This window comes from Malania oleifera, chromosome 1 (assembly GCF_029873635.1).
Source record: "Malania oleifera isolate guangnan ecotype guangnan chromosome 1, ASM2987363v1, whole genome shotgun sequence".
NCBI classification, from domain to species: Eukaryota; Viridiplantae; Streptophyta; class Magnoliopsida; order Santalales; family Ximeniaceae; genus Malania; species Malania oleifera.
The window spans coordinates 81,760,540-81,786,043 of record NC_080417.1 but is presented as its reverse complement, the minus strand read 5'-3'; the positions used below and the strand labels follow the sequence as shown (position 1 = coordinate 81,786,043).

General features: G+C 35.2%; 2 protein-coding genes across 5 annotated transcripts in view; one reads left to right on the top strand and one right to left on the bottom strand.

The window, feature by feature from the left end:
- Window positions 1-2,055: 2,055 nt before the first annotated feature.
- Window positions 2,056-11,239, top strand: LOC131157904 (RHOMBOID-like protein 9, chloroplastic). Of its 2 annotated transcripts, none has more exons than XM_058112753.1 (7): window positions 2,056-2,318; window positions 2,495-3,022; window positions 4,133-4,349; window positions 4,449-4,614; window positions 4,896-5,066; window positions 5,205-5,359; window positions 10,909-11,239. In XM_058112753.1, exons 2-7 carry the CDS (start codon window positions 2,509-2,511, stop codon window positions 11,141-11,143), a joined length of 1,458 nt encoding a protein of 485 aa, XP_057968736.1. In that variant the 5' UTR covers window positions 2,056-2,318; window positions 2,495-2,508; the 3' UTR covers window positions 11,144-11,239. The 2 variants fall into 2 exon arrangements, with proteins under 2 accessions (XP_057968736.1, XP_057969431.1); XM_058113448.1 differs by having other exon boundaries at window positions 2,057-2,318; window positions 4,452-4,614.
- Window positions 10,681-25,504, bottom strand: part of LOC131159208 (ultraviolet-B receptor UVR8-like) — a 35,337-nt gene continuing 20,513 nt past the window's right edge. The window contains exons 9-12 of one of the 3 annotated variants that reach the window (XM_058115129.1): window positions 15,558-15,668; window positions 13,795-13,851; window positions 13,224-13,440; window positions 10,681-10,966 (exon numbers count right to left, since the gene is read on the bottom strand). In XM_058115129.1, the coding sequence (XP_057971112.1) occupies window positions 13,231-13,440; window positions 13,795-13,851; window positions 15,558-15,668 (378 nt within the window). In that variant the 3' untranslated portion in view covers window positions 10,681-10,966; window positions 13,224-13,230. Of the gene's footprint in view, window positions 10,967-11,854; window positions 12,132-13,032; window positions 13,441-13,794; window positions 13,852-15,557; window positions 15,669-25,504 lie in introns of those variants that run through there. The other 2 variants (XM_058114327.1, XM_058115921.1) reach the window with 2 other exon arrangements.

The following is a 25,504-nucleotide window of genomic DNA, read 5'->3' as shown; positions in this document are numbered from 1 at the left end:
TACATTGTTGGCCACAACTAGTTTAAACATTTAGGTAAATTGATATTCTAACATAATATTAGAGCCAAGTTGCTAAGAGTCTCTACATTTTAGTCTTGTTATCTACATTTATTGTTTGTTTATTTGGAAATAAGAATTATCTTGCTCCTTTTATGGGTTTTGCCTATCGTTTGTTCATCTCTTCGCATGTTGTTGAGTTGTACATGTGGGCAAGTGTTAATGCATGATATACGCTTGTTGGCCCACAACCTATTAGCTCAAGCTTTTAAGTAAAGTGGTAATCTAACAATGGTTATAATTGATCAATTTGAAGTTCTCTTTGGTTATTGAGTGATCTACGATTTCGTTGGTTCCAACAAAATCTTTGTTCAAAGGATCATCAAGAGGTGCTTATGGCATGCTAGATAATGCAACAATTGCCTTCACCATTATACATACCTAATTTTGTCTGACCCTACTTCAAGTCCTTAGAAACATTATTCAAGGTCTCTCTATCCCTTTCTAAGGGGCAGGTGAGTCATTTTTCTTAAATAAGGTCTCTCCCCCATTTTCATTGCATTTTCTTTACATTCTTGCATCTTTTTCCTCTCTAGTAAAGTAGTTTCTTTCTAGTTGAAAAAAGAACTTTCAAAACCCCCTTATTTGTTTTCATTTAAGTCTTAAGAGATTAGAAAAGAAAAATAAAAAATGTTCTCCCTTGAGTACCATAATACAAAAAAAATTCCTTTTTTCTTTTCTAATTTCCCCTATTTCCCTTTGTTTTGGTGGAATCTTAACTTCTTTTTAGAGCTTTTACACACTCAATCTCCCTCAAAGCTTCATTCTCTTCATTCATCCTCCCATTTCTCCTATTTTTCCAAAAATCAAAACACAAAGGGGTGAGGTGCATGTGCTACACCCATACTACCATCAGGACATTCTCACCTTCATAACACGCATAAAATTGTCAAATTTCAATCACAAAACATCACAGAGAACACAAAAACATGGCAAATTCACACAAACATCAAACTCAAGGCACAAAATGTCACTTTCACCAAACTTGATTCAATTTTTTAAAAATTGCAACTCAATTAAGTTCTAAATTTTAAATTGTAGCCCAAATGAACCTCAATTTTCACAATTAGGGCTCAATTGACCATTTTTATTTATTTTTAATTAAATCTAACATTGTATTATGCTATTATTCTATAATTTGTAGCAAGAAACTTAATGTAATCATTAAATCAATATTATAATTTGAGTGAAATAATAAGTTGTCTTTTTAATTTCTATACTTTTAGTTTATACCATTAAGGACTTAATGGAAGGCCATTTTATCCATGGAGATTAGTCGGTTCATTTGAGACCTAGATAATATTAATTGTGAAAAAAGTATATATTAATTTTAAATTATTTTATATTAATTATAAACATGAAGACATAACTACTTCAAAATAAAAATTCTTGAAATTTCTTTTAGTACTGAGCTTGTGATGAATAATAGTTATACAATGTGTAATATCAATTCAACATTTTATTTATGTAAACAATTTTAATTTAATTCACTAATATTTTTAGAGTCAATTAGCATGAAAGAAACAATTGGATGAAACCAATAAGTACAAGTCCTTAATTGTGTTAATTAGATGTATACATATAAAAATAGATTTTGATTAATAGTATAGAGACCAAGTTTTGGTTAATCAAGCCAAGATTTAAAGTAGGATTACTTTGACCTTTTCAAATTACAAGTTTTATTTGGCCCATTTTGCAAACCAAGTATATTAAAAACTTCGCTTTGACAACAATTTTTTTTTTTTTTAGAATTTTTCTTCTTCGAAACATGACTAAGAAATTAGGGATTAAAATTAAATTATAAAATTCTAAACCTATATGAGGTGGTTTGATGAGGATAGAGTACTGTTAAAGTGGAGTTGGTCCTAGGCAGCCTAAAATATTTCCGTTTTTCCACGAGGTTGGTGGTGAAATCGGGTGCGTGACGCGTGGCAAAGACCCAATGGGCCAACGAGGATAACGCTACCATTAATAGGATTTCATGGGCGAGCGTCATCTGTTTGCGCTAATATCCTCCCATGTAGTAGTTAGCGGACAACTGTTTGGTGATTATAACATAATGCCCAGACGTAATTGCTAACAATCTGCCTCTTCCCACCCCTGGTTCTCTGCAACTGCAAGCCCCCCGGTCCTCTCAGAATCACATTACCGTTTAAACTACGCATCTTCCCCTCCAAAAACACCTCTCTCTCCCTGCGCCTATAGTGTGGGGCTCGTCAGTTGCACGGAGGCACAATAAACTTGGTAGTCTGCCTGTCAAGGTAAGAGATTTATATATATGCGTGTATTAATCAAAACTTGCAGATTCTATATATATATATATATATATATATATATATAGAGAGAGAGAGAGAGAGAGAGAGCAACAAAACGTTTGTGTTGTCTTCCTTTGAACATATGTACGTAGCTTGTGATACCATGTTTTCTAATGCTTCAGACGTACGTGAGTCCATGGCTGCGACTTCCTTATGCTTCAGAATGTCCTATGACAAGGATCAAACTCATTCCAATATGCCCACCAAAATTAGACAGAAAAAGAGAGGCTTCATCTCCCAATTATGCAGTAATGCCAACTTGCAGGGGGATGTTTCCAGCAGGTGCCTTCTTTCAGTTTCCAGCAGGGACCCAGGATGGTCCACGGCCTTCCAGATCATGAGTGGATTACCCTTTCCTCACAGGGTGGTTGGGGCACAAGGCCATCCCATTAGGCCCACTTCGGAAGCAGCTTCCCAATCCCCCACACAAGTTCTATGCATGCTCCGCTCTGCAAGGCGGAAACCCAACCCCAATGAGAAGCAACTCAGGTCACTAGATTCTTATTTTGAAAAACTTCAGAATGAGGCCGATCAGGCCTCTTCTGATTCATTAAGCAAGACGCCGGTGGAGTTTCATAGCAGAGGTGGTCAATTCAAATCCAACATGGATCTAGGCTCTCTAGACCATTCTCTGGAAAAAACTAATGCAGGTAATATTTCATATGCGAGTGTTTATGCGCGCGCGCGCACATATATAGGAAATTGATAACCTTCTTGAAAAATCAGTCCCAGAATTATCCTGGTGAGACACACCTGCATATAAAGCCCATTCACATCCTATATCTTTCCGAGATACTTTCAGAATTGATTTTTTTCGGAAAGCCTATGTATGTGTGTGTAGGCGCTGTTCATTTATTTATCTACTAAGAGGAAGACTTTATGTTCTACTGTTGATTCAAATTCCTTGCCTGCAAAATAAAATTGGCTGTGAAGGAATTCTGGTTACACCGCTGCCTAAGTCAGCCCCCAAGGAATTTCCCGATTCACCAGAACTAGCACAAAACTATTTTTGCAACTTTCTTGAGTTCAAAATTTGCACAAACAGATTCCAATGACTTTTGTTTTTAACTGTTGGCATTTCAAGAACAAGGTGAATACCTGATCCCATAAGGCAAGAATTTAAATCTATGGTTGAAGTAATTACCACAATAGTCCTCACCTGAACACAGGCATGTGTGTCATCTAGGAAACCCAGTCCAGTGTGGCTTCCAAGTGTGTTTGGAAGAGATCATTTTTGGGACACTCATCAGGAAATTCTAATTCTAGGAATTCACAACAAAATCTAATTTTTATAAGGACCTGCAAGGCCATGTGTCCTCCATCCAATAAAGCGGTGCCATGTAAGCAGTGTGACTTAATACAAGCTTATTTGGTGTCATTTTGTTGGCCGGGGACATATACTTCAGGACATAAAAGTTTTTCACATAAATTAAGGTTTATTTACCCGAAGATTCTGAACCTCCTTACATAGGGTGATAAAACTGCATTTTACATGTGCTTCTGTTACTTGTCTCTGTTCAACCATGACAGATAAGAGTACAAATATCCATAATCTTTATTTTTTTACTTTGAAACATTAGCTAATTTTTGTCACATATATCTTTCAATGTCACCTTCAACAAAGATTTTCGTAACAATTAACATTCTTAGAAATACCAAGTGAGACTTCTTTTTCTTTCCCTCTCAAGAAGCAAGCGATTTTCTCCTCAAATAAAATGAGTTTTTCTTGTTTAATATCACTAAATATTTTTCCATTTCAGATGCAGAACCAGAAAATTATGCGCTATCTAGTTTAGAGGAAGAAATTATCGATGACTGCAATCCAGCAGAAGTGCCATTTTCTGTCAGTGATGATTCTAAGAGAGCCAATGTGGGGGTATTGAAAAGTCAGATGAAGTTAAGAAACAAGAATGGTGAGAGAGCAGAGAATTCTGAAGATCAACAGGCATATGATGACCCCTCTGAGTTTTACCTAATGTAAATTATCTACCTTTAACTTGAAAAACCTGTGCATGCGCGCATATGTTGTAGCATGACTTCTCTGGCAACTGATGCTTCTGTATCTTGTGGGTGCAGAAGTGTACTGGCGGCTATAAACATAGCAGTTTGTATTTTTGAAATGGCAAGTCCTGTAAGGAGCTCTGATTTAGAGTTGTTATCAATCCCATTGATATATGGAGCAAAGATAAACGAGTTGATCCTGGTTGGAGAGTGGTGGAGGCTACTCACGCCAATGTTTCTGGTACAAGATTAACGACTGGGTCCGTGTTTCTATTCTATTTCTTTTTCAGCGCTTAAATTATGCCAAGTCACACTAACCCAGTGTTCAGGAGATTGGAGTTCCAACATTCAATTTGGATTTAGATTTGTCCAACACAAAATTGCATTTTGTACATATCTAAAATCCAAATCAATGCTTCAAACTCATGTATCAAAGTCTCTGTAAAAACAGTTATTTCATCAGGATTTGTAACTACTCATTTCTTTCCATTGTCCTCTAAAAAACATATTTGGTGCATGCAGCACTCTGGAGTTTTCCATGTGACCCTAGGTAGCTGGGTGCTTCTTACATTTGGCCCAAAAGTTTGTAAAGGATATGGGTTATTCACATTTTACCTGATTTATATTCTTGGAGGAATTTCGGGCAACCTGACTAGCTTTTTTCACACCCCAGACCCAACTGTTGGTGGCACGGTACGTTGCATTGCACCCTTTCTGCCTCTCCATGAGTTTTCTCCCTCCACAAGTTTGCATGAGGTTCATAAGCACAGCATCATATAGTCTCTATAATTTATGTTCTTCATGTGTTTAATGGACTATTTATTTGTTCAGGGGCCGACATTTGCGGTAATTGGAGCTTGGCTCATTTATCAAATTCAGAACAAAGATGTAATTGCAAAGGATGTTTCAGAGAGTTTGTTCCAAAAGGCAATGATCGCTACAGCAGCTAGCTTCATATTAAGTCACTTTGGGCCAATTGATGACTGGTTAGTTTTCTTCTACTTCAATCATAGCTACTATTCTTGCTAATAATTCTCTGCTCTTTTAAGGTGAAAATTTGAATTTTAAAACAACAGGAAGCCACAGCATAATATTGCAGCAAACCATAGAAAAATAACAAATATCTGGAACACTGCTAGAAAAAAACAAACACAAAAAGGAGCAGCAATAAAAACAATAAATAGCTTTATAATGACACCACTATATGGTCAACAATCATCTACTTTAAATCCCCCGTGTTACTCTGCCCCAGAGCAGCTCTGCAATACATCAAACCTCATCTTCTCATCTTCAACCTCCCTAAAATGCTCACCTTAAATTTAAATATACTGTTTCTTTCCATCCAAATACAATAAACAGAAACATTTTCAGAAAAAGCACAAGATATCCATCAACCTACACCCTGAGTTTTATTTTATTATCTTCTTTATTTTCTACTCAAACTCAGTTTTCAAAAAAAAATCACTAATAGAGAAGAAAATACAAAGAGGATGAGAAATCCTCACATTACAAAATACAAGGATAAAAACTATTACAGAACAGAGAAACTAAGTTAAAAGGGCCAACCAATCCCGCTGCAATCAGGGATGGTTGTATTACCAAACCATCCAAATTGAAGACCTTCAATGGTGCAGAAGAAACAACCCTCTCCCAGATAAGATCTATAAATTTTGGGACTCGGATTTGGATTTTTGTCAATTTGGATAAAATATAGCACAAAATTGTATTGACTTTTTTCCAAATCCACACATCCAAATATAAGCCCTGAAATCCATACTCCAAACAGTACCTATTTTTATTTTCTCCTAACATGTTCATTTCCATTAAAATTTAGTGCAAAAGGCACTCACCTCTCCTAAGGTTTGCCAAAAAGACAAGGACCACCCTTAAGGTTTTTAAATCCCTCAGACTTCCCCTCAAGTTTGAATCTATGGACATCCATACCCCCGTCATATCAACTTTTGTTTATATTCAAACAGAAATTAAAAAAATAATATACATTTGCTAGCTTCCTACACATGATGTGGGTTAAAAAAAAATTTTCTTCTATTTCTGCCCTTATTAAGCCTTTAAAAATATTTTTTTCCCCTATTTTCCTCTTAATTATATGCTGCTAGCATGGTACAATTTGGCTTTGAAAATGTTTAACCCCCCTTATTTGCCCTTATTAAGCTCATTTTATGTTGCCTACCTTCAAAACAAAAGAGACATCTCTAATCTCTATTCAATTTTACATCCGTATCAAATTGAAATAAAAATAATAAATTTTTGGCTCTCATTGATTCAATATTTACAACCCCCATCAAATTTCCTACAATTTTACCTATGATCATAACAAAATATTTTAAGTATATTTCAAATAATAGAGTAAAAATTCCAGCAACTTGTGGGTTGAGGGTTGAAGGCATAACTGGAAAAAAAAAAAATTCACATGTAGGAAGCTAGTGATTCCTGAGGGTTGAGGGCATAATTGAAAAAAAAATAGAAATTTCTTTTTTTAAATTTCTGTTTGAATACTAACAAAAAGTTGACATAAGGGGGTTTGAGTGTTCACAAATTCAAAGTTGAGGGAAGGTTTGTGAGATTTTTACAACTTCAAGGGAGGTTCTTGTCTTTTTAGCAAACCTCGGAGAGGTAAGTGTCTTTTGCCCTAAAATTTAAAATAAGTAATACGATTAGTATAAGCCATGGTTTAATCTTTTATATCTAGTATAAAGTATTACAAATTCTAGGAATAACCAAAGTCTCATTTTGATATGGGATGATTTAGGATGGTTGATTTCTTAATGAAATGTGGATAAACAAGATCTTTCTTATCAATTTTTCAATTATTTAACTATTAGTCCCCATTTTAGTATTTTTTATTAATATTGGTATCGAAATGGATTGACTTTTTTCTCAATATTTACTATATATATTTTAATATTCATAATTTATTCAAATGAACATAAAGTAAATATTGAATATAATTTCATAGTTTTTTTTTGTCCATTCTATTATGCATTAATTGGAGGAAAAAGCTGGAAAATAAAGGACAAATCCAACACCCTCCCAACAAACAAAAAAGCTTAATACACAAACACGAAGCCACAGATCACTGAAGAAATAAATGTGCATGATCCTCACTATTAGAATACACATAACACACGAGGGAAATGGGACACAAATGGCCTACCAACCTGCAACAGATTGTTACTGTTAACTCTACTAAGAATAGCAATCTACACAAAACCCTAGTGTAAACTCTATTAAGAATAGCAATCCACACAAAACACTTTACCTTCAAAGGAACTTTAGCTCTCCACAAATGATTAGCCCGAGGAAAAGAGTGAAGCAAACGGTTTAAATCAAAAGCTATGTTTTAAAAGTCTCAATCGAGGTTTGCCTTCAAGCTTGCCTCAATGCAAGACACGCCTAAAATGCCTTGAGGCTCAATCTAAAATACCAAATTCCAAAAAGACTTGACACATTACATGTTGAGACTTACACATTTCTACAAAAGGCACACTTTTTCCACTTTTTTAATTGACGTTTAAGCATTTTGAATGTGTGATTCTCAAGTTAGATTTGACTATAAAAAACTATATGTTTATGCAAAATGAATGTCATACTATTGAGTTGATTTCTAAACTCTTGAACCTCAACATTTCCATCCAAAATAATTGAGTCGTATTATAGATCATGAAAATAATTCGAACTTTGCAAAAACTCACAAGCTTAAGAAAGTTTTTCCAAAATAAATTTATGAATTAAATCACAAGGGAAAACTCTAGCTTACTCTCTATAAAATCAATATCAAACAAGTATATGCAATGAGAGTGTAAGCTTCAAGAATGATGTATGAATATATGCAAAATAATATGAAAACTCCCTTCTCAAGTTGCAATCAATTTGCAAACAATGAGTATAACAAATGATTCTCCTCAAAATGATTTTTCAAATAAGAGTGTAAGGAGAATGAGTAATATGCTTTAAAGATTTGAAAGAGTATGAGCAATGGGAGTATAAAAATTTCAAAGGATTTTTTGCTAATCAATATGTTAATTGCTTGCTAATTAGGACAAATGAAAGGATATATATAATTTTTGCCAAAAATCTAATTGCTGGGGACATCGAGGGTATTTTGGAAATTGTTTAATTATGTTTAATGAAAATTAACCTTGTTTAACCCGAGAGGTTCAGTCGACCATATACAAGGTTCGGTCAACCACTTTAATAAGTTCGGTCGACCGTGGCAATTTTGAACTACAGGTATAGTCGACCGTCTCAGGGCGATTTTGAACCCTTCGTGGGTTCGGTCGACCAAGACAAGGGACGGTCGGCTACTCATCTAGGTTCATTCGACCCAGGGCTAAAATGAACTACACATTTGGTCGACCGAGCAGTTGGGGTATCAGACACTTTATGGTTTGGTAGACCCAGGACGATACGTTCAATTCAAAACAGTCGACCGAGTGAAGTCAACATGTTGACTTCTGGCCGGTTATGTCAACCAAGACATTTAAAACATCTAGTGGTCGATTGACCGAGGCTTGGTCAACATATTGACTTCAACTTGGTTTGGTCGACCGAAGCGTTTATAACGCAAATCGGTCGGTCGACTGAGGCTACTTAAAAATGAGCATTTGTGCCTTGTTTAGCCCCTGTGCTTTTTAAACCTTGGTGAACAAGCTTATGACATTTTCCCTATGGTCAAACTATGGCCTCTTAAGCTTATACATTCCATCATACATGCAATGCAATTATTACAAACCAAAATGCAATACAATGAAACACAACATGTCTTCTTCTTTTACTCTTCATTTTCCCATGGAATATGCCAGGAGTATGTGCTCTTTAAGGTCTTTTAGGCATCTACTTCACTTTCATGTGTGTGTTCTAAATGATTAACCTGTTCAAGTACTTAGGCACACACATTAGTAACTTGCGGTTTGACATTATCAAAACTATGCATCGGACTCAAAAAGTCAACAATCCTCTTCCCAAAACCTTTGTTTGCAGTCAACATATGGTGATATATCATAAGATGAATCGATGATCCCTTCGATACTTGGTCCATGCATGAGGATTTGGCTTGAAAAGCCCCACACACCCTTTGATGGTCGTTAAGCTACTGTTCTCTTGCACCTGGTTGATACAATTCCCTCCAATAGGGCAATCACTCGTGGGCTTGTAAAAGCCTAATTTCTTGACCCAAACTTCACCAACCCAAGAATCTATTCACGTGCGAAAGCAGGCCTTACCAAAAATCCTTTAGGCCCAAATCTTGTAACAACCTTGGGATCAAGCCCAACCCCTTTTGGTCCAAGAGACCCCAAATTCCCCTTTAGCCCATTCAATAAGTCACTTGAGAGTTGAAAAAATATATGTTCCTCATTCTGGGTCGTAATATCCTCCCTTGAAATCCACGGTAACGACATTTATGTTGTCCTCCATGTCCTTTCTCCATAAGAAAACCTATGTGCTTGACAGCCCTAACCATGAGAAGCACAAGGCTTCACCACATCTACATAATTAGTCTTGTGGTTCAGCATATTGGATAGTCTGTCCTATCCTATCTCCCCTGATGAACCTTCTTCAGAAGTATTGTGAGCTCCAAAATTAGTACAAACCCAATTAACTCCAGACTTATCCCCTTGTGTTCTCATTGACCTCCTCAAAAGCACATCTTCCAAAGATTTAAAAAGAATCACAATCCCGAAACCTCCAATTCATCCAGAATATTCGCAAAAAAAAATAAAAAACCCAATTACCCTATAACTTTTCAATGACTATGGAACATCCCCATTTGTTCATTTAGTGCTTCACCAATGGAGAACCTCCATGATTTCTAAGCATTCAATACCATGCGTGATTAGTTTTTATAGATCAAAATTCTCTTAATTGCTCGCAAACCCATGCACACTTGTTCCATGGAAGAGTCCTAAAGAACCACCTATTTCAAGCAAACTTCAATATGCGCACACTCGAAGCACCCCCCTACTCAAACTACAATTTTTTCCTTATATGCAGTAGAAGATCAATCCCAAATGGAAGCTTAGCTTTCATGAAGACAACATAGAGCCCCTTTGTTGAAATGAGACAAGGAAAAATTTTATGTGGTGTTCCTCAAAATAGATGCATTGGATGATCCTATGCAAACAAAGTTTGAACTCTAGTTCTCAAAGAAAGTCACTAAATAAAATTTTGTCTCTGCAAATACTGTTTATTTCAAACCAAATTCTCCATGGAACCAAAGGCAAGCATAGAAGAACTTTCTGCTTTAAATGAGCAAGTGAATAAATATAAAAACATTTGGAGAGAAAAATGAAGGGACATGAGCATGTCTTGATTTCTAGATAACTTGAATGTACAAGTTCATCATGTAAATTGGAGTAATCACAAAAAATTATATACATTTTTAGGAGACTCATTGCAATTAAATGGTTCGACAAACAACACAAGACTTCTTAGTACTCCTGTGGTTTTCATTTGATAAACTAACAATCACAACCTATCTGAACTTCAACCGTTTGTTACTGGCTGCATGTTGCAGGGCACACGTTGGTGCAGCTTTTACAGGTGTAGCTTATGGGTTCTTCACATGCCCAGCTCTGCAGATGGATAAAGCATCGTCAAAAACAGGACAACAAGAAGGAACCCTTGGACAAGCTAATCCTTGCAAATCACTCACCATATTTGCCCTCTTCATTCTTGCTTTTAGTTCCTTAGTTTTCTTACAGGAACCTCCTCTTATCACAATAGTGTCCAACAACTTTGAATTCAAATGACATCAATAAGAAATGTACTAGCATTCCGAAAATTCATGCAACACGAGTGTAACTAAAATTCAGTGAGAAAGATATAATGTAGGTATGTTTGGATCAGATTTCTCTTTAATGGCTTGTTTTCCTAGCGTTATCATTTTACAGACAATTTTTCCAATTTGGAAACTAACTCAGAAACTTATTTAGGACTTCTGTATGAAAATTTCATAAATGTGCAACAACAAAAAATGAAATGGAAATACAGTCATGCACACACAAATTTCATACCAACCCCAAAACTCATTCTCTGCAAGGTGGTTATGCTGACTGTTCAAAACATAATCTTTGAAAGCAGAGTTCAAAAATGGAATAATTTTTTTGTTAGTTTTCGCTACGAGATCTGAAATTTTAGAACTCTGTTTTAGTAGCTCAAAACATTTCTAGGGTTACAGTCTATCATATCATCTAATTGCATTAACCGCATTGCTATTAAAACAAGACAAAGACTTAACTAGCTTGCAGAAATTCTCAAAAAAACCAACTAGAACTTAAAAGGTTAAAAAACTAGGAACCTTGGCTTTGTATCTTTCAACATTATGCGCTTAGGCAAAGGTGTGAACATAGGCCAGCACTATAAATAAAAATAAGTGGTCTGACATCCCTTGCTCGAGATCAGCCATAGAAATATAAAAATTTATATAATGATCAAATTTAATGCTAATTAAATATAAATCATTAGATATAAAAATATTTTATTATATAAAACTAATATAGACTACCTTCATCAAGAATGCTTAGTTTCAGGCCTTAAGTTTGATTGCACAACATTTGAAATGGAAATATAAATTATGACCAAACCCATCCCAACAAGAATACAGAACCAAGCCCGTCTGATTACCAGGCAGAGCAGCGTAACTGGGAATAATCAGTTACAGCTGTTAGAAGAAAAGTTTGTCAATTTTCTCTCCAAACGCATAACACGATTATCAGGGCACTGATAATTTTCATTTTCCTGCCACAAATGGAAGTTCATAAGCATGTGTGTGCATGCATACATGTGTGTATGAGAGAGATACAAATGTTTACAACAGATCCCATTATGCAGAAAGTTTGCATATTGAGTGTTTTTAGACCTCCTAATAATTAGGATGCAAGAATGTACTTTTCCAGCAATGCTTGACTCAAAGGTTGAGCTTATGATTATTCAATTATTTTGACATGTATCCAATTAATAATGCTGCTAGCTAGTACTGTGGCACAAAGATTGGTGATGACAGCTATTGTCCAAGTGTTCTCTTCCTGCCACAAGGAGCTTTATAAGCACGTGCACAAACATGCATGTGTGTGTGTGTGTGTGTGTGTGAGAGAGAGAGAGAGAGAGAGAGAGAGAGAGGGAGATGTTTACTAGAGATCCCATTATGCAATAAGTTTGCATATTGAGTGTCTTTAGACCTCCAAATACTTCAGATGCAAGGATTCACTTTTCTAGCAATGCCCGACTCAAAGGTTGAGTTTATGCTTAATTCAATTAAATCAATACAAGTAGAGATCAGTGTGGAAACAGTGGCAAGGCATGAACTAGCTGCCTCAAAAGCTAATGAAACTAAAAAGGGGATTCTAATTACTAACTTCTGCAAGGGCCACATGCCTCAAAAGCTCATGAAACACAAAGGGGATTCCAATTGATAACTTCTACAAGGAAGGGCCACCAACCACTGTCTGTCCAAGTAGTTGGATTCTCTCATGTTATTTACTTTGCATTCTTTCTTGGTTTGGTTTTTCACTTGATTATTCCTTTAAAATATTTAACCATCCACTTACTTTCACTTAGAGAACACAACCTCTTTTGTGATTCTATAACAAGAAAAGATCCAAATCCTCTTTCCAATACCCAACAGGACAATACAAAAATCTAATCAAATTGTCATTTATACATTAATACAAAATGACCTTATATCAAAATGTACAGTTTTACATGATAATTGAGAACAATGTCCATAAGTTTGTGTTTACCATACTTCAAAGCTACTGTTTATATTCATTGGCAATTCAAAATGCAGTACTACATAATTCTTGAGAAATAGGTTTGTGAGTAGGGGCTTACCATTACTTCAAAGCAACTGTTCAGATTCATTGGTCTGCCATTCTACTACTGCTAGAGTATGGCGGCCACCACAAGCAACAAGTTTAGCACACCAACATCCTTCAGCTCCACTACCACTAAGATTCATCAGAGGAGGGAGGTTGATGGGAACTTCATTTGGATGACCAGTTGTCACTTTTTTACCATATCCAAGACGCCCATGGTCACCCCGTCCAAACTGCCAAATTGCAGACGGAAAGCAGTAAGCATTTTTTGTGATGTACCTGCTTTTGATAGTGACAATCATGTCACCAATTAACTGATCCAAAAACACAAAGCTCAGACAATACCCTGATTTTACTGGAGGAAAATCATACGGGTAATAATGACACGATCAAAATAGCATAAACAAGTTCAAACTTGATAACAAAAGATGCCATCAAAAAATTTGGACAGACCACAACCTACTTTAGGACAACATTTTATAAGGCACATGACAAGTAGAAAAAGGCAAAAGGATAGGACAGTTTCTTATTCATTCAATAAACTTCCAGGTCAAAATTCTTTCCATTTCATGCAGTTAGTGACTCACAGAGAACATGTGTCCATCACGCGTTAATGCAACTGAGTGTGTACCTCCACAAGACACCTGAATCACAAGATGAGTCAATTTCAGGCCATTCAAAAGAAGCAATAATAATCAGTGTTGTTAAAAATTTCATGGCTATAGAAACAGAAGGATGGCCCAGAGAATAGGGCTCATCCCATCCTGTTTTTTAGCAGAGTTTTAAACCTCACTATCCACCTCCCCAGTTAAAACAAAAAACAGAAAAAAACAACAAAAGAATTGAAAAACAGATGGAGGGAGGGAGGGAGAGCTAATCACTAACAAAAAGTAAGAGGTATCACTCCAAATCATATACAAAATGTCATTTACAGTGCAAAAAATTATCTATGTTTTGTGAAAAATGACATTTGTTTGACGGTACTAAAGATGATCCATGTTTTGTGACAGAAAAGGCTGAAAGCCGACATAAATGCGATTTATAGAGAACAGACTCATTTTCAACATAATTCAAAACATGATGAATAAGGATTTATTCCAAAAGCTGTTCATACTAACGCTTATCAAAATGCATAAATGTCTTGTACATGGTTCTAAATAGAAGTAGCAAGTAGCGTAGCATAATGATAACAGTTGTGGCAGGAAGCGTGTGTAATTCAAGCACAATCAATCTTATATTCATATGTATATTGGTTTATTTGCATCTTTTAAGCTCTCAGCCCTTTTTTAAAAGAGTTCTTGAGCATTTTGGATCCTCTAGTTCAACTCAATAAAGTTGTTTACCATTAGTTTTAAACTGCTATTGATAGAGAAAATGTGCATTTTTTTTTTCACTTTTCATTGATCATGTGGTAAGTTTAATAATTTAATAAAAGAAAATACATTATACATGCCATTAATCTATTAGGCACATAAGAAATGCAAATAATGCCATTATATACCTACAACTTAAGCTTTAAAATTAAAATACATATATATGTAAATATAAATATATATATATATATATATAAAAGGGCAGCCCGCTGCACAAAGCTCCTGCATATGCAAGGTCCGGGGAAGGGGTAGACCACAATGGATCTATAGTACGCAACCTTACCTTACATTTTTGCAAGAGGTTGTTTCAACACCTCGAACCAGTGACCTCTAAGTCACACGGCGACAACCTTACCGTTGTGCCTAAGTTCCCCTTCTAAAATTATAATATATAAATTTATCATTAAATAAATAAAGTACTAACTTGAACGGAACAAAACTAGAAAGAAAAGGAAGTTGAAGTTGAAAAATATAGAAAAGAAATATCAAATTACAAATATTATCAAAATAAATATTTTTTTTAAAACAAAATAATGTTCATATCAAATTGTTAATTAATATATATATCTTGTAAATATTAATAAAAAATAAATAATTGTTGTAGCATCATCCTCATTATAATCTTCCCCACTCCCTCTTCACATATCCTATTGAGAAACTTAAAATTAAAAAAAAATGTCGTAAAAATCCTATGGTTATGTAACGATCGTCGTGGCTGTTACGCAACGGTAGCAGCCCGTTAGCTCTGTAGGTCTGGGAGATGAGCCACCAGGTAAAAGCCTAATGCTCCATAGACTTTTGTAAGATGACATGAAAGCCATTTCTTTTATCATAAATAGTGATAATACCTCCAGCTAGTGTAATGGCTGAAGGAAATATTAAACTCTTTTTTTTTAACTAAATGTTGGCCAAATCCCTAAATTTAACATAGCCATTCCAATTGTTGACATGGTCTAGTCTACAGATAGTGATAGTACCTGGACTATGTCCTCCCCAACAAGAAGTTGGACTTTTTGAGGAACCATTTTACTGCTCTTGTCATCTCCAAATCCAAGCCTCCCATGTTCTCCCCTACCCCAACCATATACCTGTGATCAATGAATCAAGCAAAGAAACAAAAATATTATATCAATCAATAAAATAGAGATACATAAAATCAATTTTATGCCCCTCAAATTCATAGCACATGCTCAGAAGGAAAAGTTGTTTCCACAAACTTCATCACTTCAGAATTTAATTCCGGCAGTTCGTGAGCTTTAATGTTTCTCATACAGCCAAAAGTCTTAAGCATAATAAGCATCCTCCTAATACACAAATGCATATTTTTCTTTATTTTTTTAGCATTCTAACGGGTGAAGTTATTAGCACTGATAGATTTCCATACCTTGTGTTAGATTACCATATTACTTAAAAGCTTAAGTTGTCAAGTTGTGAGCCAACAATATATATCAAGCTTTAACACTCGCCCCGCATGTACATCACATGGAGAGATAATTACAAGGCATATAATTTTTTAAACACGAAACAATAAATGCGGACAACAAGACTAGAACCCAAGACCTCTTGGTAACCAGCTCTGATACTATGTCAGATTACCAGTTTACCTAAAAGCTTAAGTTGTTAGGTTGTGGGCCAACAATGTATATCAAGTGTTAACACCTTGGAACTCTTACGCAAGTTGAAGAAAAAATTAAGGAAGATGTAATGTATAAGTTAAAGTAGATTGGGTAAAATAGAGAAGTGCTTTAGGTGTACTGTGTTGATTGTAGAACACCGTTATATTTGAAAGGAAAGTTATAGACTACTATAAGACCAGCTATGTTATATGGATCAAAATGATGGGCAATTAGAAACAACATTTCCAAAAAGTAAAGTTTCAGAAATAAGAATGCTAAGGTGGATGAGTTGTGTAACTCTTAAATATAAATTACTGGTCATTCGGTATCACTCAAAAAGTATAATAATAATAATAATAATAATAATAATAATAATAATCAAAAACTAAAACTAAAAACAGAAAACCAACAACCTATTTGGTTAATATTTCTAAAACTAAAAAAAAAAATTTAAAAACTTGACTAAACAAATGCTTATTTTTGTCCTTGAATCAAATAACAATTAAAAATATGATTAAAACAATAAAAAGTACAAAATAATACAACTGAAAACTATAATAAAAATAAAAATTATTAAAAGTATTTTATTTGATTATTAGATTTCAAAATTCACTTTACAAGAATAATCTTATTGTCCATGACCGTTAAAAAATAGTTAAAGAAAAACCATAATTGGCTTTTATTATTTTTAATTTTTTTGGGGTTATTTTTATTGACATTTTTATTTTAATCATATGATTATTTTATTTTTAGTTTAATTAAGAAATATGTGTAAAATGAATGACTAAATCCAAAAAAAGTTAATTTTGGATATTAAATATTATGGAAACAAGTGACTACTAGTTTTTGGCTAAAAAAAAAAGGGGAGTGTTGGGTTTTGTCTTTTTCCCTCTCATGTGAACTTCTTTCTCCCCTTTGTGCACTCGATGCCAGGGAAGCTTCTGCAGTAGCCAATACTGAATCGTTCGATCTACCATTATATAAGATCAGAGGGTTTGCATCCTTACTCGTGGTCGAGAACAATATCTCTCATAGCGAGTGGGTTAGGTTTTCCAGAGAGGCTGTGTCATGCAGGGGCAGCATCAAGGATCTACAGCCATGGAGAAATTAGAAGGGAGGAATGAAAGGGAAGGGAGGAGAGAAGAGATACTAGGGGGGAACTTGCATTCAATTAGCAATTCAAATTCCTCAATAACTGCCTACATCATGGTTTTCACACACTATTTATAAGAAAGCCTCTTTACATAAATTACACAAACCCCTAAAACTACATTACATTACAAACATACCTCTACTTTACACAAATATCACAAACAGCCCCCAAATACACATAATCCTATACTAATTAATACTAAACACACATAATAAACTGCTAACTTAACCTTACAATTCCTTAACCCTACTCTTCTTAATTATTCTCCAGCAAGGATCCTCCCATGGTCTTGCTTCTTGTCCTACATCATTGCTTTGGTTCGCTATTGGCATATCTATTATCAGTCGCACGCAAAGGGGGTTTCGATCGGTTCGATTGGGTATCACAAAGCTCGGTGTCCATTAAATGGATGAAGGTAGGAAAGCTTTTGGAAGTAGCGTTGGGATGGAAAGGGAAGAAGATTTCAATCTTTATTCCTCGAGGTGTAAAAGGAGAAGGTTAGCAAAGATTCACAAGTGCCTTTTGCGAAATATCAAAGGGTTTTCTTGAGGAAATTGGGAGTGTTGGTGCAGATAACTCTTCACGACGTAGATCCTGGAGTCAGGTGGTGTTGGAAGGCAAAAATAGCATGGATGATGGATGTTGTAAACAAGCCTATTCCATAAAGAAAGGTATGAAGGTTGGGAAACAAGAGCTGTGCGGCTAACATGGAGACAAGTTGCATCGAAATGAACCTAAGGCAATTGCTAATCAGTTGGCTTCGATTGATAGGAGCGAGAAGGAAGACAGGGTTTGCGATCGAGTAGAAACGATCAAAGAGGTGGCTAGGGCTGCATTCAGGAAGGAGGCAATGAGGAGATTTGGGCCAGGTTGCATGTTTCTCATTTTGGACCAGGGCCACGCAATTCAAATGGATTAAAATAGAAGCTCAAATTATTTTGGATAAAATGGATTTAAAGCCGAGTAATATTGGAGGAAACAAGGTGCATTTGGATGATGGCATAAGTCAAAAGGTGAAGGGCCAAAAGGAATTACCAAGTTTGAAGAGTTCGGTAGATTATGATGAAAAAAGTTTTAAAAGCGGGTTTCTTGGTTAATTTCATTTAGTTCTACTTTGTGATCTTGTATTTTTTTGTTTTCTTTTTTCTTTTAACTTGGTGGACTTCTTGTCACCCACATGTTGTACCTTCTCCTCTTTCTATCTAATATACTTTCTTTTGTTATCAATATATACATATATATATGTGTGTTTGTGTATGTATTCTGGCAACAAGTTGCCAAAACAACAAAAACCATAAAATCTAGTTTCATTTTTTTACAAACAGCTAAAAACAGAAACAGAAATAGAAACTGAAAACTAGCAACATAAACAAATACATTTTCTTAATTTGTTACTTCACTGAACAGAATTGAAAAAAAAAAAAAAAACAGCAACAGTACCAAACAGACCCTTAACAAAATGAACATATTCGCAATAAGTTAAGCATAGAATTTGTAGAAGATAAGGGAAGCATGGTTAAGATGGTTTGGGCACTTGCAAACTAGACCAAATAATGCACCAATGGAGAGAAGCAAGCTGGTAAATGTTAGTAGCAGTTGAAAGGAGAACAGAACTATAACAACTTGCGCTAAGATAGCAAGGAACTGTCATCCCTTCAATTGTCAGAGGTTATTGCCCAAGATCGTGCAAAATGGTGGAAAGGAATTCATGTAACCGACCCTACCTATTAAGACTTGAGGCGTGGTTGTTATTGTTGTTGTTTTCTTAAATTTTGAGGTAAAACATGTCTTAAAACACTACAATTGATTGCCAAGTACAATGTGAGAAGAAATACTGAATATTATGACAGAATCGAAGGCAGCAGTGGCTGCTTTAAGGTTACAGTTTCTCCTTTCTTTCACTATGAATTATTGGGAATCAATCAACACCGAAAATAACATGGGCACCATCATATATTTACCATACGAGCTAAACTATGAATCATTAAGGAAAACATATGAGATGTCATTTCACTTTAAAAAAAAAAAAAAGAAACTAATTAGGGAAAGAGAAGATTTAAGAGTCTTGTAATGATCGACATAAATTTGAATGAGCTGACTTGATATTTTGGCGTTATCCCAACAAAGAAGAGCTTTTAGATTTTAATTTCTTCAAATCTCTATAACATACTAACATACATAAGAATTTCAAGAATGCGACATCAAACAAAGGATTGTTAGACCATCGCAACTACTGAATCATAGGATGATTATGAGGATGTAATTCATGCTAATAATTTCACTAGTTAAGTAACTCAAACATCATGGCTAATTTTTGCTACCCATAAGATTATATATCAAGGAATTTTACAAGTTACATGGGAAATGAAGCAAATTGTCCATTTCAATGGTTTCTTACTTGCATTAGATGGAATCAAAATTATTACACTCATGTTATCCTTTTAAATAGTGCATTAAATAACATAGCGAGTATGCATGAAGTTTTAAAAAGAATGAAATAGTTAGCCATGTTTCTACAATGAAGAAAGGTTTTTTCTCATGCTAGGGCTAGGTGCATTAACCAATTTATGTTATCACCTGACTTTTGGAAAACAATTTGAATGGTTCGCAGTCACGAATAAACATCTCAACTATGCTTACACAACAGAAATCCTTCAAAGAGAGGCAAGGAAAGCAGAGAGTATCAAGTGTACAATCCTAAGATCACTCTCAAGACCTCTCAAACAGCCATCTGGCAAGGGCAGATTCCACCAAAAAGTGATTATTTGAAATAAACATAAACCATTTGGAGAGTTTTTGAATTATTCCAAAACTAAATACAAGGGGGTACATCCAAGCCTAGCTGACACAATTACAGCAGCGATGGGATATTCGCTAAACCTCTCTAGCGAAGGCTTGACGATGATACTCCAACAACAGCCTGTGATAGAGACGCCTCTGTTTTAAGTTCCGTATGGTTCTCCTTGAGGATGAAAAAAAAATAGGAGCTTGTTCTGAGTTTTAGCCATGTCTTCTTATATTAAAATTGAAAACTCCTACTACCCTTGGGTAAAAACGACGAGAAACTCGAGAGATTTCTCGATCATATGTTTGGTGTCCAATAAATTCAGACACATGATTGTCATCAAGAAACTATTATGTTCCAGGAAAGGAGTTTCAATGAGGATTCCAGAGGGGAAGGATGCTTTGGGCTGGTGGTTTTTTTTGCAAATAGCTGATAGAGCATGAAGGTAAATTATAACAATACTCCACAAAAGACCCTAGTTTTTTTCTTGAAAAAACTGTGGATCAAGAGATGCACTGAAGGGCAAAAGTCTTGATATAACAAACTCCTAAATGAGCGATGTTATGCGAAGATGGTGAAGAAAGGAGGTTCTAGTAGTCTGAGTTGGGACAATTCCACCAATACCAGCCGTGAAACGCAGCAAGGGAAGTCACTAAAATTGGAAAACGTGAAGTTGGGAGGTAGTGATTCTCAGGCAATATCCAGGCCCAAATCTGATTTAAATTTTAAAAATTATTCTCCTAAAGGAAATGGATAAAGATATGGGTTGAAAGTCATTAAACTTGACAATAACCTTTATATTACACAGTCTGGGGCAGGAGGCCTACGCTTGAAGCCTGTCTTCCTAACCAGACCAAGGATGGGTAAATGGGCTGGCTTAGTTTAGGTGGAAAAGGAAAAGGCCACAACAACTAAAAGCCCAAACCAATCGACACTAACTGACCACCTGTCAACTGGCACTCCCCATTTGTACTTGAGACATGAAGAAGCACTTGCCTTGAGTATACGTCACCTTACACCTTCATTGACTAGCTTTATCCTGCCATACTTCACTTTTTCGTTTAAAGGGGCTCTTTTGAAGGATGGGGACCTAGATGTAAAAAATTTGGAGAAGATGAGAGCAGCTATAGCAGGGATATCAGAGGTGCAGACGAAACTAAATGAGGACGATTACACTTTGTCCATCTTGAAAGATTTACTAGCTTTGCAAGAGAAGAAAAGTGTTGGCCTACCAAGGCTTAGAATCGTGTTCTGATGATAAGAAATCAAGGGTACTTAACATTTTTTGTTTAAGTAAAGTTTCAGGGCTCCAATGCTTTCATAAAGATCAAGATAAAGTGCTTGAAGAGTTTCAACAAAGCTTGTAAGCTATAAGGACTGATGAAGTTAAAGCTTAATGAAGATAGAAAGCTTCAAGTTGGATATAGAGAGCAAGCCAAAGCATGGAGACTTAGTTCTTAAGATAGTTTGATCATATATAAGTCTCATGTAAGTACTTCAAAAATTCAATATTGATGCATGAAACTCTTAGGAAATTTCAAGTGACTTAGAGACCTGATTTTAAGTCATGGAAAATATTTTCATAAAGTCTCACTTACATTTTCCAAGATCAAAGTAAAGTTTTTGAAATCAAATTTTGAAAAACATAAAGAGTTGCAAGCGAGACAGGCGACTGACATTTTTATGCTGATAATTTTAAGCAATCAAAGCCGAGACAGACGAATGACCATTTAGAGCACAGTCGACTGACTCTAACACTGAGTTTTCAAAATACGCTAAACTTAAAAGGCTCAGGCGACTGACCCTCTGGTCACAGTCGACTGAAGCTTATGTTTTAACTTTAAAAAGTGTTGGGAAAGTTTTCAAAACTGATTTCTTGACTCCCAAACTTGGAGAATACTTGGGAAATACGGCAAGAAACTTGGGAAAACGGTAATATGCTTTATTACTCTATAAATACTTCTTATTTTCACAAATTACACACAGCAATCAAGCACATACGAATTACATATTCAGAGTTATCTTGCTGAAATCTTTTCAAAAGTATTGGTGTGCTATTGCTTAACGAATCCACGAATCTCTGATCTATTCTACTGAGATTTTCAAATCTAATCAGAACCTTAATGGTATTTATCTGAGCTTCATATTCTATATTGTTTATTCATTGAAGTATATTGATTTCAATTGTACAAATCTGCTCTAACTGAGAATGCTTTCAGCACGAACAAAGTTGTTCCTTGGTTTCTTGTTTGTTTGATGATTCAGGATTGTTGAATTGTTGCCTAGCGAGAGGGGATTCTCATTAGAGAGGCAAACTCCACCTTTGAGGGAGAGAGGTTGTAACTTCACCTAGTAACGAAGTTGGAAAGGAATCCTCACAGCGTGTTGCTTGGGGCAAGGACAAAGGCCGCTAGCTGAACCTTGTAAAAAATCTGGTCTTCAGCTCTTCTTCCCTTAATCTCTTTACTTTATTGCAAACATATAATCTGCGTGTATGATTATTTGGTTGTTGAGAATTTGCTGCATATTGGAAGTTTTGCTGAAATACTAATTTAGTTCATATTTGAAATCAACAAACGTTATTGGTTGTTTGATTGGTTAAATTCTGAATATTGAAATTTGAAAACACAGCTGGGATAAACATTGTGAATTTAAATTAATTTATTGAAGATAAAATACAGAGCACTTTTAAGATCAAATTTCTGAAAATCTATCTTGATATTTTTCATTAGAAGTTGGATAGTGATATTGCTGGTATTGTGATTGTAATCAAGTTAAATTGAAAAGGGCTTGTGTGACTATTGGAAATTAATTTGAAAAGGGTAATACTTAATTGAGGTATTTGTAAACCAAAGTTTAAAAAGAAATTTTAAAAACCTAATTCGCCTCCCTCTTGGGAATACATCTTAATTCTCAATTGGTATCAGAGCCCTAGGTTGTAGTAAATCTTAAACTAGAAGCTACATAAAGATCCCTATGGCACACCTAGGTGTATCCCCTTTTGGCGAAGGTCAATCCTCATCTAGACCACCTATCTTTTGTGGTGTTAATTACACCTTCTGGAAACAGCGAATGAGAATATTTTTGCAAACCATGGATTAGAAGGTCTGGAAAGTAGTCACACATGGCAACCTCATCCCCACTAAAAATGTAGACAACAAAGGCATACCTAAGGAAGAAAAAGAGATGATTGACAATGACTTAAAAATGCTGCAGATAAACTCTAGTGCAATGAATGCACTATATTGTGCCTTAGATGTCAATGAATTCAATAGGATCATGGGATGTAAATCAGTTAAAGAAATATGGGATAAACTTGAAGTAACTTATGAAGGAACGGTTGACGTAAGGGATAGTAGAATTGACATGCTTACCAGTGAGTATGAGGCGTTTAGGATGAACCCTAAAGAGACCATTACTAGTATGTATACTAGGTTCACCCACATAATAAATTCTCTTAGTTCATTAGGGAAAAGCTACTCTACTTATGAGATGATTCGAAAAATTCTTAGAGGACTTCTGCAGATTTGGGAACCTAAGGCCACTGCCATAACGGAAGGCAAAAATCTTAAGAATACCTCCTTAGATGAATTGACAGGATCGCTCCTCACATATGAGATGGCGATAAATGAAAGAAACATTGAAGGTATCAAACAAAAGAAGTCAATAGCTCTAAAAGCTGCAAAAGAAAGCTTTAGTTAAGATGAAGACAACGAATTAGATGATGACGATATAGTCTTATTCACTAGAAGACTAGGAAAATTCTTCAAAAAGAACAAGAAATTTACTCGAAAATTCAGAGGCTCGAAATATGATAAAGGAGAAACTAGCAAGAAAGAAACAAAGAATGAACCTCCTACATGTTATAATTGCAAGAAAGTTGGACATATAAAACCTAATTGTCCATAGCTAAAGAAAGACGCTAAGAAGAAAAAGAAGGTAATGAAAGCAACTACGTGGGATGAATCAAGTTCGAGTGAATCAGAAAATGAATCAAGTGATCAAGACGTAGCAAACCTTTGCTTCATGGTGAAAGACGACGATGTAAATTCCTACTCTAGCTCATTTGAAGATTCTAGAGATGAATCGTGTAGTGACTCATGTGAAAGCATGCCTTCATATAGAGAAATTCAAGCTGAACTATTTTCCTTGCATAATAGGTTCATAAAAGTAACCAAAAGAAACATAGCATTGAAAGAACAAAATGAAAAACTAATGAACCAACTAGACACATCAACATCAGCTGAAAAAGAAAAAGGACTCACTTATTGATGAACTCATGAGTAAAATCAACAACATGTCTCAAGATCTAGTAAACTTGCAAGTAAATGGTAAATATATAAATGACTTAGAAAACTGTGATCTCAAGAGTAGAATTGAGGATCAAACTAAAATCATCTGCAATTTTACTAGAGGAAAGGAAAACTTTGATAAACTAGTTGAATCACAAAGAATGTCTTTGGATAAAGAAGGTATAGGATTCAATGGAGTTGAAAACAAGAAGAAAAAGAACCTCTACATGGGCCACTTCATAAAAGCCTCAAAACATTTGGCAAGCACATCTTCCTCAAATGCATATGAAAACACTATGTGTTTCTTGTGCTAGAAAAAGGAGCACATAAAATTTGAATGTCCTTACAAGAGAGAAAAATGTTAAAATCAAAAAAGAATGGAGAGTCAAAACTAAAACTAAAACTGAATCAAAAAGAGCTAAGAAGGTTTGGGTACCAAAAGTAACACCTTGAAACCCTTCTTGTAGGTATGCTTTAGGTCCACCCCATCAAAAGACAAATGGTACATGGATAGTGGATGTTCAAGACATGACTGGAGACAAATCCAAGTTTACCTTATTAAAACTAAAATATGGTGGACATGTCACCTTCAAAGACAATGCTAAAGGCAGGATAATCGGCATCGGAAAAGTCGGTAAGGAACCCTCTTTAATAATTGATGATGTTTTATTGGTAAATGAGTTGAAACATAATCTGCATAGCATTAGTCAATTCAGTGACAAAGGTTTTGATGTAACCTTCAAACAAGATAATGCATAGTTGAACAAAGGGAAAAACATGACAACTTGTTCATTGCAAATAGGGTTGACAACGTATACAGCATAAATTTTGAAAAATTGATTTCTTGGGAAGTCACATGCTTCACAGTTGTGAATGAAGCCAGCTGGCTATGGCATAGGATATTAGGACACGCTAGTATGGATCTATTATCCAAATTAGCTAAAAGGAATTTAGTCAAAGGACTACCCAGAACTAAGTTTGTAAAAGACAAGGTATGTGATGCTTGTCAGCTTGGAATGCAAACTAAGACAAGTTTTAAAAGGAAGAAACACATCTCCACTTGTAGGCCTTTAGAACT

Bases quoted from the DNA above. Each gene is read 5' to 3' on its own strand.
- LOC131157904 (XM_058112753.1), top strand. From the start codon at position 2,509: ATGGCTGCGACTTCCTTATGCTTCAGAATGTCCTATGACAAGGATCAA. The intron at 4,350-4,448 runs GTAAATTATCTA...TTGTGGGTGCAG, and splicing joins CCCTCTGAGTTTTACCTAAT to AAGTGTACTGGCGGCTATAA. The intron at 5,067-5,204 runs GTACGTTGCATT...TTATTTGTTCAG, and splicing joins ACCCAACTGTTGGTGGCACG to GGGCCGACATTTGCGGTAAT.